Source organism: Heteronotia binoei, chromosome 3 (assembly GCF_032191835.1).
Source record: "Heteronotia binoei isolate CCM8104 ecotype False Entrance Well chromosome 3, APGP_CSIRO_Hbin_v1, whole genome shotgun sequence".
Lineage (NCBI taxonomy): Eukaryota > Metazoa > Chordata > Lepidosauria > Squamata > Gekkonidae > Heteronotia > Heteronotia binoei.
The window spans coordinates 20,883,869-20,899,079 of NC_083225.1; the positions used below are offsets into that span (position 1 = coordinate 20,883,869).

General features: G+C 46.4%; 1 protein-coding gene across 1 annotated transcript in view; it reads left to right on the top strand.

Moving 5' to 3' along the window:
- The window catches only part of NUFIP1 (nuclear FMR1 interacting protein 1), a 29,458-nt gene that overhangs the window by 900 nt on the left and 13,347 nt on the right, over positions 1–15,211 (top strand). Inside the window, exons 2-5 of the mRNA XM_060233568.1 lie at positions 4,632–4,720; positions 6,861–6,965; positions 13,715–13,777; positions 14,393–14,469. Coding sequence (XP_060089551.1) covers positions 4,632–4,720; positions 6,861–6,965; positions 13,715–13,777; positions 14,393–14,469 — 334 coding nt within the window. The remainder of the gene's footprint in view (positions 1–4,631; positions 4,721–6,860; positions 6,966–13,714; positions 13,778–14,392; positions 14,470–15,211) is intronic.

The following is a 15,211-nucleotide window of genomic DNA, read 5'->3' on the forward strand; positions in this document are numbered from 1 at the left end:
GATGCCCAGAATTAATCTTTGCTGGTCTCAAAGATGCCTGACTGGACTCAAACTTTGTTCTCTTCTTTGTTGTTGATGTTTCGTTGCAACCGTTTCTGATGGTGTGAGTTGGAGATTATGGTTGTGTTTTGGCTGTTTCTTGCCTTGTGGACCCAAAGTTGGATGCCTTTCCTTGGCAGGAAAGTTCCAGCTGCTGTGATGCGTGCCGTAGATTTCATTACTGTGAAGCGCTTCGTGCGAGGCCGTGCTTGGAAATTTCAGTTGGTGCACAATGCTTCAGTCAGGACGCTGACTGGAGTGGCTCATAGAGACCATACCGCTCCAATCTGGGTCCATCTCCATTGGCTCTCAGTCTGTTTCTGGACATAATTCAAGGTCTTCAAAGGTCTACAACAGAGATTCTGCAGACCAGTACTGGTCCATGACCTACTAGCAACCAGGCCACGGAGCCAGGCAGAGATGCTGCACAGCCCCCACCCGCTCAGGCCCTGGATGGATGAAAGAGGCAGCACAGCTGAGGCATCCTCACGCCAAAGCTGCCTCCCTTGCAAGGAGTGAGGCCACACTGCCTCTTTCCTCCACCTTGGTCTTGAGCTGGTGGAAGGGGCAGCGCTGCTTAAGCCTTAGCCTACTCCTCATTTATAGACCCCTGCTGATCAGTGGGAGTCTGTCAAGCGCCAATATTTCTCATTCCTCCACTCCATCCCCTTGCACCTGCTGGGATGGCCTTGGGTCAGCCATAGCTCTGGCAGAGGTTGTCCTTGAAAGGGCAGCTGCTGTGAGAGCCCTCTCCAGCCCCACCCACCTCACAGGGTGTCTGTTGTGGGGGAGGAAGGGAAAGGAGATTGTGAGCCGCTCTGAGACTCTTCAGAGTGGAGGGCAGGATATAAATCCAATATCTTCATCTACCTCACAGGGTGTCTGTTGTGGGGGAGGAAGCGAAAGGAGGTTGTGAGCCGCTCTGAGATACTGTCCTTGAAAGGGCAGCTTCTGGGAGAGCTCTCTCAGCCCCAACCACCTCACAGGGTGTCTGTTGTGGGGGGGGGGGGGAGGGAAAGGAGATTGTGAGCCGCTCTGTGACTCTTCGGAGTGGAGGGCAGGATATACATCCAATATCTTCTTCTTTATTGTTAGAAACTCAGGAGCTGTACCAAGGACACAAGCCTTGGGAGTAATGACGTACACACAGTTACACAGTTGCTATATAGGATATCATCAAAGGTTACTATACAGATGCATGCTTGAGTCACGGGTTCAAAGGCTATCTGTTTTATTACTAAAAAATGTAGGCTATTGGAAACATCAAACATTCTCACACTTTTCTGGGAGCAGATAAGAGTTGTCTGTGTGAACCTGTTGGAGAGGTGACTGGAAGGTAATGCCAGCTAGGCTGTAGCATAAATATCCTAGGGCCAGATGGATTTATTACTACCCACTGGCTGTAAAGAAGAGGGGAGCAATATAGAGCTGGTGGACTGCTCGTTCTCTAGGAAGTCAAGAGAGGAGGGAAATGAATGCACTTGACAGGGTCTTTAAATGGGAGGGGGAGGCAGATTGGCCTTCTGCCGCCTGGCCACCTAGCGGGGAGGTGGTAGAAACAGCCCCAGTCTCCCCCCATTTAAAGACCTCCATGGGAGGTATGGACAGGCACAGGCAGGGGGGCAGCCTGGGGCAGCAAAACCCCAGCAGCTCCCCCCCCCCCCACACAGTTCATGGAAAAATTGTCTTTCTTGAAACTGGTCCCTGGTGCCAAAAAGTTTGGGAGCCGCTGCCCTACAGGACCACCCACCCGTACCACGTCCCTACTTTGGGGCCCAAGAGAGGGCCTTCTCAGTTGTGGCACCAAAACTGTGGTGCTGTCCCCAGTGAGACTTGCCTATCCCCTCCTGTTGCTGTGTTCCAGCAGTAGGTAAGATGAAGACTTTGGTTTGGTGTTTCTTCAGTGATCCCCTAGTTCTTGCATTACATTTTGGTTCTTGTTTTGATGGATGCCCGTTTTATTACATTGTCGATGTATTTTAACTTGGTTTTAGTTTTAATTATGTGTTTTTATTAAATATGTTTTTAATCTGTTAGCTGGCTGGGCGGTCCTGACGAGGGCAAAGGCGGGGTATACTTTTTTGAAGCAGTTTTTAATAATTTGTAATGCCCTTCACTTGAAGTAACTCTTCATAGGATTGCACCATTAGTGTGTTATTTTCGTGTTGTGTTTAATTTTTGCCTTTAAAGTATTGCCTTAAAAAGTGTTACGCCAATAAATATGATTTCTACTTTAAAGTTTTGAATTTGTTCAGCTGTACCGGTTAAGGTGTGTGTAAATACTTCAGGTTAAGTATGCGTTGTTGCTGGGACATAAAATTAACATGGAATCTCTTTTAAGTATTGGTCAATAAATGTAAGTTAAAACAAGCATGTTAAACCAGATCACATTTAGAAGGCTGGAAAAGATGTAGGATTCATTCCCCCCCCCCCCCCCTGAAAGCTTGTGTCATTGGTGAAATACCCCCCAAATCAAGTTGTGTGCATAGCTTTTTTAAAGAGAAGCATTCCAGCTGCCCTACCTCCATTCATCTGTGTGGATTTTTTTCAAAATCCTTTGAAACCATGGAATTGGCAAATTAAAGCCAGGCCCTGTTGCCCAGGGACATCACTTGTTCTCTTTTTAACATCTGGTTTTTAAAAACGGTCTGTTCCCAGCTGAGCGGAGCAACATAGAACCTAAAAGCAAGATCACTGTGAGCTTAAAGTAACAGTTTCCAGTCTAAAGTGGTGTTGCTTTAAATGATAAGTCACCTGATCAGAAATCGGGGTGAGCAGCCCTGATGTGGATAGTCTAAGCAGGGTTGACTCTGACAAGTACTTGGGTGAGCGACCTCCAAGGAATACCAGAGCTGGGAACAGGCTTTATGCAGCCACCTCTCTGATTAACCTCCAGGGCCCTGCACCCACATAGGGGTTCAGTCACCAGAGGCCAACCTGACTTCCAGGTGTGTCCATGCACACATGCATGCAAGTAAAAATACAAAAATGTACTCCTCCCCCCAAAAACAACCTGAGTAAACAACGCAGAAAAGTTTTGGCCTGGTGTGTGAAAGGGTGCTAGTGTCCTGGCCCCGCTGTTGGCGCCTGGGTTTTTTGGCCACTGTGTGACGCAGAGTGTTGAACTGGAGGGGCCATTGGCCTGATCCAACAGGGCTTCTCTTATGTTCTTATGTGACTAAGAGTGTTGGACTGGAAGGGCCATTGGCCTGATCCAACATGGCTTCTCTTATGTTCTTATGTGACACACAGTGTTGGACTGGATGGGCCGTTGGCCTGATCCAACATGGCTTCTGTTATGTTCTTATGTGGCACAGTGTGTTGGACTGGATGAGCCAATGGCCTGATCCAACATAGCTTCTCTTATGTTCTTATGTGACACAGAGTGTTGGACTGGAAGGGCCATTGGCCTAATCCAACATGGCTCCTCTTATGTTCTTATGTGACGCAGAGTGTTGGACTGGATGGGCCATTGGCCTGATCCAACATGGCTTCTCTTATGTTCTTATGTGACACAGAGTGTTGCACTGGATGGGCCATTGGCCTGATCCAACAGGGCTTCTCTTATGTTCTTATGTGACACAGAGTGTTGCACTGGATGGGCCATTGGCCTGATCCAACATGGCTTCTCTTATGTTCTTCTGTGACACAGTGTGTTGGACTGGATGGGCCATTGGCCTGATCCAACATGGCTTCTCTTATGTTCTTATGTGACACAGTGTGTTGGACTGGATGGGCCATTGGCCTGATCTTACATGGCTTCTGTTATGTCCTTATGTGACACAGAGTGTTGGACTGGATGAGCCATTGGCCTGATCCAACATGGCTTCTCTTATGTGACACAGAGTGTTGGACTGGATGACCCATTGGCCTGATCCAACATGGTTTCTGTTATGTTCTTATGTGACACAGAGTGCTGGACTGGAGGGGCTATTGGCCTGATCCAACATGGCTTCTCTTATGTTCTTATGTGACTCAGAGTGTTGGACTGGAAGGGCCATTGGCCTGATCCAACATGGCTTCTCTTATGTTCTTTATTGTTCTTGCTTGGTTGCCAGCGGAGATCATGGTCTCCAGCAGTAGGCTGAGATCTAGCCGTTTCCTCAAGCTACAGATCTGCTGCTTTGGTGAGGAGGGAGGAGTGCAGCCTTCTGCAGGTTGACTCCCGAGTGTCCATGAGCAGCTTTGTCCTTGGCCCCATCCCGTCACCATCTCCAGGCACCTGGCCACGACTTCCACCACACCCTCCTACACAAAGACCTCGTTCAGGATCTAACACTTTTTGCTGTGTTCCAAATTTGTCAGTTGTTTAATCAATGTCGCGTCCTGTTGACTGTATTGACTTATGGTGTATAATCCACCTTCTCAGGGAGAAAGGCAAACGTAGCAAATAAAATCAGTAAGTCAGAGCCCCTGATCTCCCCTTGATCGGCCCCAGCAGAGGCCACTTGGCAAGAGAGGTCACTCATGCAGTTGTCCGATCTGGACTAGAACATTCTTGTCCTGCACACAAATGCCATTTTTCTGTTTGCTGCTTGATTTCCCTCCCCACCCTGTTGATATATGTGTAATATATATTTATATCCTTAAAGGGGGAAACTTTCATTTTGGTGAAGACTGGCGTGTGCAACAATGCGGACAGCCACGTTTCAGCGCTTATCGACAAAACTACAAGCAGAAGGTATTGGGTATTACTATGTAGTGTGTAGTGTCTAGCTTTATTCATGCTTAGTAATATAATGCCTGCTTTTTTTGCCAGTGTTACAAGTTCTTATACTTTGAGAATGATGGCCATAAGGTTGAATTAACAGTGTTGAACCTGGGCTGAGATTCAAGTAGGAGAGCCAGTTTGGTGTAGTGGTTAAGTGTGCGGACTCTTATCTGGGAGAACCGGGTTTGATTCCCCACTCCTCCACTTGCACCTGCTGGAATGGTCTTCGGTCAGCCATAGCTCTGGCAGAGGTTGTCCTTGAAAGGGCAGCTGCTGTGAGAGCCCTCTCAGTCCCACCCACCTCACAGGGTGTCTGTTGTGGGGGAGGAAGGGAAAGGAGATTGTGAGCCGCTCTGAGACTCTTCGGAGTGGAGGGCGGGATATAAATCCAATATCATCATCTTCTTCTTCTACATCATCTGTGCCATCCTCACATTCTTTCAAAATCAGGGGTTTTTTTTCTCATACTTGCTTAATCCAGTGTATATAAAATTCTGGTGCTGGGTGTCTCTGCTGTTGAGAGAATTTGTAACCCAAAAGAACTGTGCACTATTGCTGTACGTAACATCCAAATTATTGTATTGTTACAGACAAATTAACGTATGCTCCAGTTCTGTATGTTCAAAAGGACTGTACCATACAGATAATAATAAGCATTGTCTTCTATCATTCCCAAACACTTTCTCAAAGAACAGATCTGAACAGATGTTTTTTCAGGCGGGACACTCTGGAAACCAAAGCCACATCATCCAGCCTCACTTTGGTCCCATTAATTGGGATTGTGTGGGGCGGCTGGGTGAGTTTTTCAGCACAATCCACTTCAGAGGACTGTGTCCCAAGTTGAAATTAGAACAGGGAATTCTGTGCATTTTGCAGGTAGGGTGCATTTTGCAGCATGAAAAAAAGGTATGCAATTTTTGTTGTTTGGTTTGCAGAGTGTAGGCCTGGGACAAAATCTATTCTGATCTGTTCTCTGGGAAACGTGTTTGGAATAAACTAGCAGTCATGTCAGAAAAAGAAGGACGATCTGTGTGTGAAGAAAAAAAATCTTTTGCAGACTAAAATTGAACATATTGGATAGGCAATGGCAAACCACCCTGTAAAAAGTCTGCCGGGAAAACGCTGTGAAAGCAACGTCACCCCAGAGTCGGAAACGACTGGTGCTTGCACAGGGGACCTTTCCTTTTCCTTTCCTACTAGTAGTTTGACTTGGATATACTATGCTTCGTCTTTATGTTCTTTGTAGAAGACAATTTTTATAATTGTATGTTGCAGGCCTTTTGAACATACAGAATTTGAGTGTACATTAAATTGTCTGTGATAATACAATAATTTGGATTTATGTACGATATCGGTGCACAATTCCTTTGGATTACTGTTGTTGTTACTGTGTAGCTTACCTTTGTATTGCTGTTGAGAGAATTTGGGCTAGAGTAAGCCGGCTTGCTGGGGGTAAAGCGTAGGTGACTGGGAGGGCAACAGCAAACCACCCTATAAAAATCTGCCATGAAAACGTCTTGATGTGACATCACCCCATGGGTCAGTAATGACCCGGTGCTTGCACAGGGGACTATTTTTACCCAAGCCGGTGGAACTGGATTAATGCAGTTGGTGTCACCTTAGTTGAGACCCTTTCCATAGAACAGAATGATAAGAGCACTGTGATTTTTATGGTGCACCAGGAAGAAATTCTTTAGGTGACTACATAGCACATGTTTATGAACATTTCAGCTGTTGATTTTCTGCCTGGGGTCCCTAATCTGGTGCATGCATAGTGTGTAAACACAGCCCATGCCCTTCAACAAAAGTCTGCTTTATTTTTTTTTAACCATGCATCTGCCTGGTTTTCAACAGGGAAAAAAATCCTGTTTGCTAACAATTCACAAAAGAGGGGAGGCGCTGTGAGTTTTTTTCTGGAAAGCTTCTTGAAATGAAATTTCTAAGAAGCTTTTCACAGCTCACTTGTTTCTCTTCTCCCAACTTTTATAATTTGTACCTTGGTTGAACATTAGAGTAGCAAGCTTAAAGCTTAATAAGTTATCACTTGTGCTGCTCAGGGTGCTCAGACCAATGGTTGTGGTCCTAGCTAATGTCCACCTTGTGTTTGCAGAACAAGAAGAAGAAAGAACCTGTCTTTACTCATTATTGTGACACGTGTGATCACGGCTTTAAAAACAAGGCGAAATACGAGGAGCATCTCTCTCAGCACCAGCAGGTGTGGTGGTTTTACTTGGTGGCTTAATTTTGTGTCTGCTAAGGGGGCATCTTATTAGATCCATGTTTCATTGTGGTTGACAGTGACTGTGCTGTCATGGATGGTAAGAACATAGAGGTAAGAGGGATCAGGCGGGCAAATTAAACCACAAATAAATATAACAATCTAAAGTATAATCATAAGAAGAGCCCTGCTGGATCAGACCAATGGTCCCTCTAGTCCAGCCTCCTGTCTCACACAGTTGCCAGCCAGTTCCTCTGGATGGCCAACAACAGGGCAGAGAGGCCGAGGCCTTCCCTTGAGAAGGACATCAGAAGAGCCCTGCTGCATCAGACCAGAGAAGGTCCATCTAGTCCAGCATCCTGTCTCACACGGTGGCCAACCAATTCCTCTGGAGGGCCAACAACAGGGCAGAGAGGCCGAGGTCTTCCCTTGAGAAGAACATCAGAAGAGCCCTGCTGGATCAGACCAGTGAAGGTCCATCTAGTCCAGCATCCTGTCTCACACAGTGGCCAACCAATTCCTCAGGAGGGCCAACAACAGGGCAGAGAGGCCGAGGTCTTCCCTTGAGAAGAACATCAGAAGAGCCCTGCTGGATCGGACCAGGAGGATCCATCTAGTCTGGCCTCCTGTCTCACGCAGTGGCCCAGCCAGTTCCTCTGGAGGGCCAACAACAGGGCAGAGAGGCCGAGGCCTTCCCCTGAGAAGGACATCAGAAGAGCCCTGCTGGTCCAGACCAGTGAGGGTTCATCCAGTCCAGCCTTCTGTCTCACACAGTGGCCAACCAGTTCCTATGGAGGGACGATAACAACAGGGCAGGGAGGCCGAGGCCTTCCCCTGAAGACATCAGAAGAGCCCTGCTGGTCCAGACCAGTGAGGGTCCATCCAGTCCAGCCTTCTGTCTCACACAGAGGCCAACCAGTTCCGCTGGAGGGACGACAACAACAGGGCAGGGAGGCCGAGGCCTTCCCCTGAGAAGGGCATAATCAGAGCCCTGCTGGACCAGACCAGGGAGGATCCATCTAGTCCAGCCTCCTGTCTCACACAGTGGCCAACCAATTCCTCAGGAGGGCCAACAACAGGGCAGAGAGGCCGAGGCCTTCCCCTGAGAAGGACATAATCAGAGCCCTGCTGGATCAGACCAGGGAGGGTCCATCTAGTCCAGCCTCCTGTCTCACTCAGTTGCCAGCCAGTTCCTCTGGAGGGACGACAACAACAGGGCATAGAGGCAGAATATGGTTAGGATCATAAAGAGGGCCAACCCAAAATAAATTCCGCCACAGTCCCTCGTTTTGGACCTCTTATGATCCAATCCAAGAATTTAAGGCACTTAGGAAACGACGACATATCCCCAATTATTCCTTTTCAACATTAAGCTCAATGTGTGTAGATAAAGAATCAATGTGTGTGAATTTTACAGCATACCATATGCGTACAAGAACACTTACAAAACACATACATACAAGACACTGTAATAAGCTGCATTTTTGCAGCAGCAGCAGAAGAAAACAAAACAACAAAGCAAAAAAAAACAAAAAAAGTTTTACAACCCTGAACTGGCCAATAACGTTCTTCTTCCCAAGAAACAAGGACAGAAAAAAAAAACCTTCTCACGAATCAAGGACGGTAGAGAAACTTCTGCTGTGAGCAGTCCCAGAAGAACAAAGCAAAACTCACGTCGGTGCTGGAGCTTGCTTCAGAAACGTTAGGAATAGTTTCCGTCTTGTTGTGCTGTCGTTATCTCTGACTGCTTTGCAGTTGAGGGGGAGTCACAGGCTTGCTCAGGAACTCGTCGTCAGCTGGATGCTGGCACAGCTATCAAATACTGGAACACAGACCGCTCGGATTTCTTCCGAAATGCTTCTCAGACAAAACGACGCCCCTGCAGAATAGGACAGAGTGCTTGCATTTGTACCTGGACCCGGGATGGCTGTAGGCCCTTTGGAACGCTTAGCTTTTGGCCCATCCCCCAGTCAGTAATTTGCTTTCAGGCAGACTTGCTTCAAACTCGCTTCTCCAAGTTTGGAGGCTAGACTTCAGCAAAGCACCGTTTAAGGCTTCCCTATGGAAACTTTAAAACACTCAATCAAAAACAAGACACATTAGTGATGGCAAACGTTAGTGATGTAATTCTTCTTACTTATTTTCTAGCATAAGACGTGTTTTTAATACAGACTGGCTAATAGTTGCGGAGAAAAGGGGGGGGGACTTCTGATAGAGCAAAGAGAAGGGGAAAAAAACCTAAACGGAATGTGCTTTTGCTGTGCCATTATCAGTGCACAGTAGAATGTGCTTACAAAAACACAGACTCTTGCTTCTTGCTGCAGCTGTTATCAGTACAGCGGCTGCTCTCCCTGTTCCCAACTCCCGGAATGTGTGCTTAAACCTTTTTGGTTTTGAATCAATGTAGTACTGCATAGTGTAAAACCTTACTATTATGAAGGACATTTCAAATGTTATTAACCCAGTAATTAAAATAATGAAACTCTAAGCAACATAGGAGTTTTCACAGAACAAGATAACTCTCATAAGCATTGTTAATAGCTTGTTCTAAAGACAGAGATATTTTCTTAAAAGTCTTAGGCTTGTACAGTATATATAAGAAACATATTCTAAAAAGGCTTATGCGATGCATAAAGTGCGGCAGTTGGCCCCTTTCCTGGAGCGCAACGACTTAGCGATGGTAATCCATGCTACGGTCACCTCAAGAATAGATCACTGTAATGCTCTCTACATGGGGCTACCCTCGATGCTAACCCGGAGACTACAACTAGTGCAGAATGCTGTGGCACGGCTGTTAATGGGGCTGCCGCGATGGGAGCACATTCAGCCAGTGCTGAGAGAGCTGCACTGGTTGCCTGTTGTGTTCCGAGTTCGCTTCAAGGTGTTGGTATTAACCTTTAAAGCCCTTTATGGTCAGGGACCTGTCTATCTACGGGACCGCCTTTCCCCATATATCCCCCAGAGAGCACTGCGATCAGGGACAAAAAAATCTGTTGTCCGCCCCGGGTCAAAAGAAGCCAGGTTGTGTGTAACGAGATCTAGGGCTTTTTCAGTGGCAGCACCAGAACTTTGGACACCCTTCCAGAAGCCATAAGGGCCCTGCTGGATTTGTCTGCATTCTGCAGGGACTGTAAGACCGAATTGTTTAAGCAGGCTTTTGCTGTTTAATTGAAAAAGGGCTGCCACCGGACATCATATAGAATGCTGGCGATCACAGTCGAGAATTCAGTACTGCTTGTACTGTACTGAAGCAGCGTCATAGCTTGGTTTTAAAACTGAAATAAGTAAATTATGGTTTTATATGTTTTATTGGACTGATTGTATTGTATAATGTTGTGAGCCGCCCGGAGTCCACTTGCGGAGAGGGCGGGATATAAACTGAACGTAATAAAATAAAATAAAATATTTCATAAACCTTCAATGGCTTAGGCCCAACTTGCATAGAAAGGCAGTTGCAAACTTAAAGCTCTACTTTTACATAGAAACAATTTAGTGTGGCAAGCTTGGTCTTTCTTAAACTTTCGCAATGCATTTTAAAACTGCACAATAGCTAAAATTCTGCACAATGGCCAATTTACTTACATTGCCAATTCATTTCCAAATTCCAATTTATATCCACATTAATCGGTTTACTTGTACTCACCCAGTCGCCAATGAAACCAAGGCTGCTTTCCAAAACGGAGAATTCCAAGCTGAGAGAAAATGGAGAATTCCAAGCTGCCTTACAATCTTGTTTGGAACACAGAACACAAAACAGAAATCAGGGGAATCCAGAGACACATCAGTTGAGTCCTGTCTGGGTGAGACTACTGAGGCCAGTTTGCCCAAACAACCATGCTCTGAATCCCCTGAACCCTCCACAGGAACTGGCAGCAAAGTTGCTGGATTCAGTCTTGCACATCTCTGCAAACTTCTAGGAGTACTAGGAGAAAGCAAAACCTTATGTGCTACGTTCACATTAGCAATTTCCACTTCCACTTCTGGAGAAAACTGATACAGAATCGTTTTCCCTCCAATATCAACAGCCTGAGCCATTCTACCTATTGGCAAATCTGACTCCTCTTGTCTTAACATGGTAAAAGCACTCAGATCGACAGGAGAAACATCTACAGAAATCTTAGGACCACCAGGCCTTCACTTGAGCAAACCAGATTCTGAAGCAACTTTTCCTGCTCTTGATCGCCAAACCCTGACTCTTGCAAATCTCCTTGTCTCTTAAAACAACTCATTTTAGATAAAATCTTCTTTCCAAACCTCTTGATTCTGCTTACGGGCTTCTCAGATTTAGCACCCATAGGAGAAAGATTCCTCTTCTCCCCTTTTGGTGTCACTACCAATTGTTGCTGCGTTACAGGACTTTGTGGGTCCGAAACTCCAATTGGTGGTACAACAACTTCACCCTGTAGCTGATTTGGCTCTTTACCTCTACCCAAGGGAGGAGGCGGAGTCTGTGGCTGCTCTCCTTCAAGATCTATGCTTGAAGGGGAAGCAGTCTTCATTAATTTTTCTTTCGCAAACTCTGCCCACAGACAATACACTGTGTATTGTTTAGACGTCACATCCAGTTTCCCACTCAAGGCTGTGAGTCTGTTGATATCAAAACACCCATCTGGGGGCCATTGAAGATCAAAAGAATAAGATCTGGTGCGATGTGGCCATTTAATTTTACAGTATTTTATTAACTGTCTGACCTTAGGCCCTCTGGCAGCTTTTTGTTCCCTGATAAGGGATCCAAAACAATTACCATTTCTCCTAGAGGAGATTCTACTAAAACTTTAGCATTTTTGCCCCCCACGATCGCACCAATCTCTCCACTCGTTCACACTGAGGGATTCTGGGGGGAAACGTTGTGTAGTGTTGATGCTTACTAGATGTCACTCGAGATTTTCTCCACAAAGGAGAGGAGCGCTTCCTTTTGCCCATCCTGAACCTCCTGCCCAACAGCTTGATTGGGTGCCCTCAAGTTCTAGGATTTTGGGAGAGGGAGAAAAAAATTCTGTCAACCCCGTGCATAATTTTATAAACCTCTATCATGTCGCCCCACCCTTAGTCTCTTTTCTCAACTGTAAAGTCCCAGACTCTTCAGCCTTTACTCTTAGGAAAGGTGCTCAAACCCCTCTGTCATCTTGGTTTCCTTCCTCTGTACTTTCCCCAGCTCTGGGGTGTCCTTTTGGATAGAGGGGGAACAGAACTGTACACAGGATTCCAAATGAGGCCGCACCATAGTTCTGTATAGGGACATTACAATATTAGCCATTTTATTCGCAGTCCCTTTCCTAATAATCACTGGTAGAGAACTCACTGAAAACGTCAAGACAGCGTGCGTTTGCAATAAAAAAGGCCAACGCCATGCTGGGAATTATTAGGAAGGGAATTGAAAACAAATCAGCCAGTATCATCATGCCCCTGTGTAAATCGATGGTGCGGTCTCATTTGGAGTACTGTGTGCAGTTCTGGTTGCCGCACCTCAAAAAGGATATTATAGCATTGGAGAAAGTGCAGAAAAGGGCAACTGGAATGAGTAAAGGGCTGGAACACTTTCCCTATGAAGAAAAATTGAAACGCTTGGGGCACTTTAGCTTGGAGAAACGTCGACTGCGGGGTGACATGATAGAGGTTTACAAGATAATGCATGGGATGGAGGAAGTAGAGAAAGAGGTACTTTTCTCGCTTTCTCACAATACAAGAACTCGTGGGCATTCGATGAAATTGCTGAGCAGCCAGGTTAAAACGGATAAAAGGAAGTACTTCTTCACCCAAAGGGTGATTAACATGTGGAATTCACTGCCACAGGAGGTGGTGGCGGCCACAAGCATAGCCACCTTCAAGAGGGGTTAGATAAAAATATGGAGCAGAGGTCCATCAGTGGCTATTAGCCACAGTGTGTGTGTATGTATAAAAAAATTTTGCCACTGTGTGACACAGAGTGTTGGACTGGATGGGCCATTGGCCTGATCCAACATGGCTTCTCTTATGTTCTTATGTTCTTAATCCCTAACATAGAGTTTGCCGTTTTCACTGCTGCAGCAAACTGGGGTGACGCTTTCAGATTCCCCTCCGCTATGACCTCAGGATCTTTCCCCCTCTCAGTCTCAGCAAGTGCAGACCCCATTACCCCATGCTTGAAGTTGGGTGGGGTTTTTTTTATCCCAATGTCCATCACCTTACAGTGGAATGAATTCACTTGATTGAAGATGCAACCCAAAGAACCAAATTCATAAAGTGAAATTCCTCTTGTATAGCAAAAAGATCACTGCAGTCACCGGTAGGCAACTAACAAGCAATGTGAGGGATGGCATGCACCAGGGGCAAGAATTAAATTCTCTTGGGTATATGGACAACCACATTTGTGGGGCATTGTATAGTTTTTGTAGTGTGCTAAAATTAGCACACCAGTGGTTTTCAGTGTTGAAGCAGCTTTCAGCAGTTCCTCAGACAATGAGAAATGTTGGCAGGTGTGTTAGGCTGGTGAGTGCCAAGTGGATTACTTCACTTATAGCGACCCTGCAGTATTTGCCTTTCTAGGGCTAGTATTGCAGGACACAATAGCTATCCAGTGTTTCGCTAACTACTGCTTGAGGCTGTAAATTCCACAATTTACCCTCAGGTGGAGCTGTAGCTTGTAACCCTAGGTAAAGAGCTTGTGGCTTTTGATAGAAATGGCAGCATGTTGTACCGGCTGACTAGCCCTTAGACACAGAAACGTAATACAGCTTCCAAACATAGTGTCTTTTTTTCTTTTTCAGTGTACAGAAGATGGGTGTGGTTTTAGTGCACATGAAAAATTGGTTCGCATCCACTGGAAAAATGTAGGTATCTTCCCCTCGGTTTTGAAGCCCAATTTCATTAGCGTTGTCTTGTTTCATTCATCCCAGTATGATTTTTGCAACTAACTGATGGAGCTCGGAGCATGTAAAACAGCCTTGCAAATTAGTCCACGAACGATAGTCCACCCTTCCTTACTGCTGTAACTTGTCCCACGACAGTCGACATTATTTCACCTCCCAAGTGTGTGAGTTCAATGAACGAACAGCTAAATTTCCTGGCTTAATTTCAGCCGGTGTCCTTAACTGGCCGCAGTCTCCTCTCTCCACCTCCTACCACCGGCCCTCAAGTGTTGTCCCAAACGGAACATGGTCTGTTATTTTCTTTCCCAACCATTTCCCGGAGCGGGCCTTCTGCCGTCTGCTCGGGCAGTTCTGCCCCTTTCTTGCCTCTGATTCTCGAGCTCTCTTTCATCCCAGAACAGTCTGGACTCAGCCCTGCAGAGCCTCACTCCAAGGCCTTGGTCTGTAAATTTTGTTGAAGTGGGGAATAGAGATGCTGATTTATATTACTGTTTCCGTTGAGTCTTGGAGAAAACGTCAGTTTTATCTGTATTTCAGGCTTTTAAAAGTGTTCCCCCCCCCCCTCCTTCTCTGCAGATGCATTCTCCTGGGGCCAAACGAATCAAGTTAGATACTCCTGAGGAAATCGCTAAATGGAGGGAAGAAAGAAAAAAGTGAGTAGAAGTTGGTGCATCTGCAAAGCCGGGAGGGAAAAGTGCTCTGTTTCTCTAACCAGTTCAGGGAACCCACAGGCATTCAGCAAGAAGGGCTGGCTGCACTGCAGCCAGGATGAGTCAAAGAAACCAGCCTGTTTACCTCTGTTTTATGGAACAGGACAGACCCCAGCCCACCACTTCCCTGGGGACATGCCCTGGCTGGAGGCGGGGCTCCAGTGCCAGGCTCTTGCTGGGCTGACGGGCCTCTTTGTACCTCCCACTTCCATCTGGCTGAAGCTTGAACATATGAAGCTGCCTTATACTGAATCAGACCCTTGGTCCATCAAAGTCAGTATTGTCTTCTCAGACTGGCAGCGGCTCTCCAGGATCTCAAGCTGAGGTTTTCCACACCTATTTGCCTGGACCCTTTTTTTGGAGATGCCGGGGATTGAACCTGGGACCTTCTGCTTCCCGAGCAGATGCTCTACCACTGAGCCACCGTCCCTCCCCTGCTCTCCAGGGTCTCAAGCTGAGGTTTTTCACACCTATTTGCCTGGACCCTTTTTTGGAGATGCCGGGGATTGAACCTGGGACCTTCTGCTTCCCGAGCAGATGCTCTACCACTGAGCCACCGTCCCTCCGGGTAAGGAAGTTCTTCCTAATGTTGTGCTAGAAACTCTTCTGATTTAATTTCAACCCATTGGTTCTGGTTCTACTTTCTGGGGCCAAAGAAAACAATTCCACCCCATCCTCTATAGGA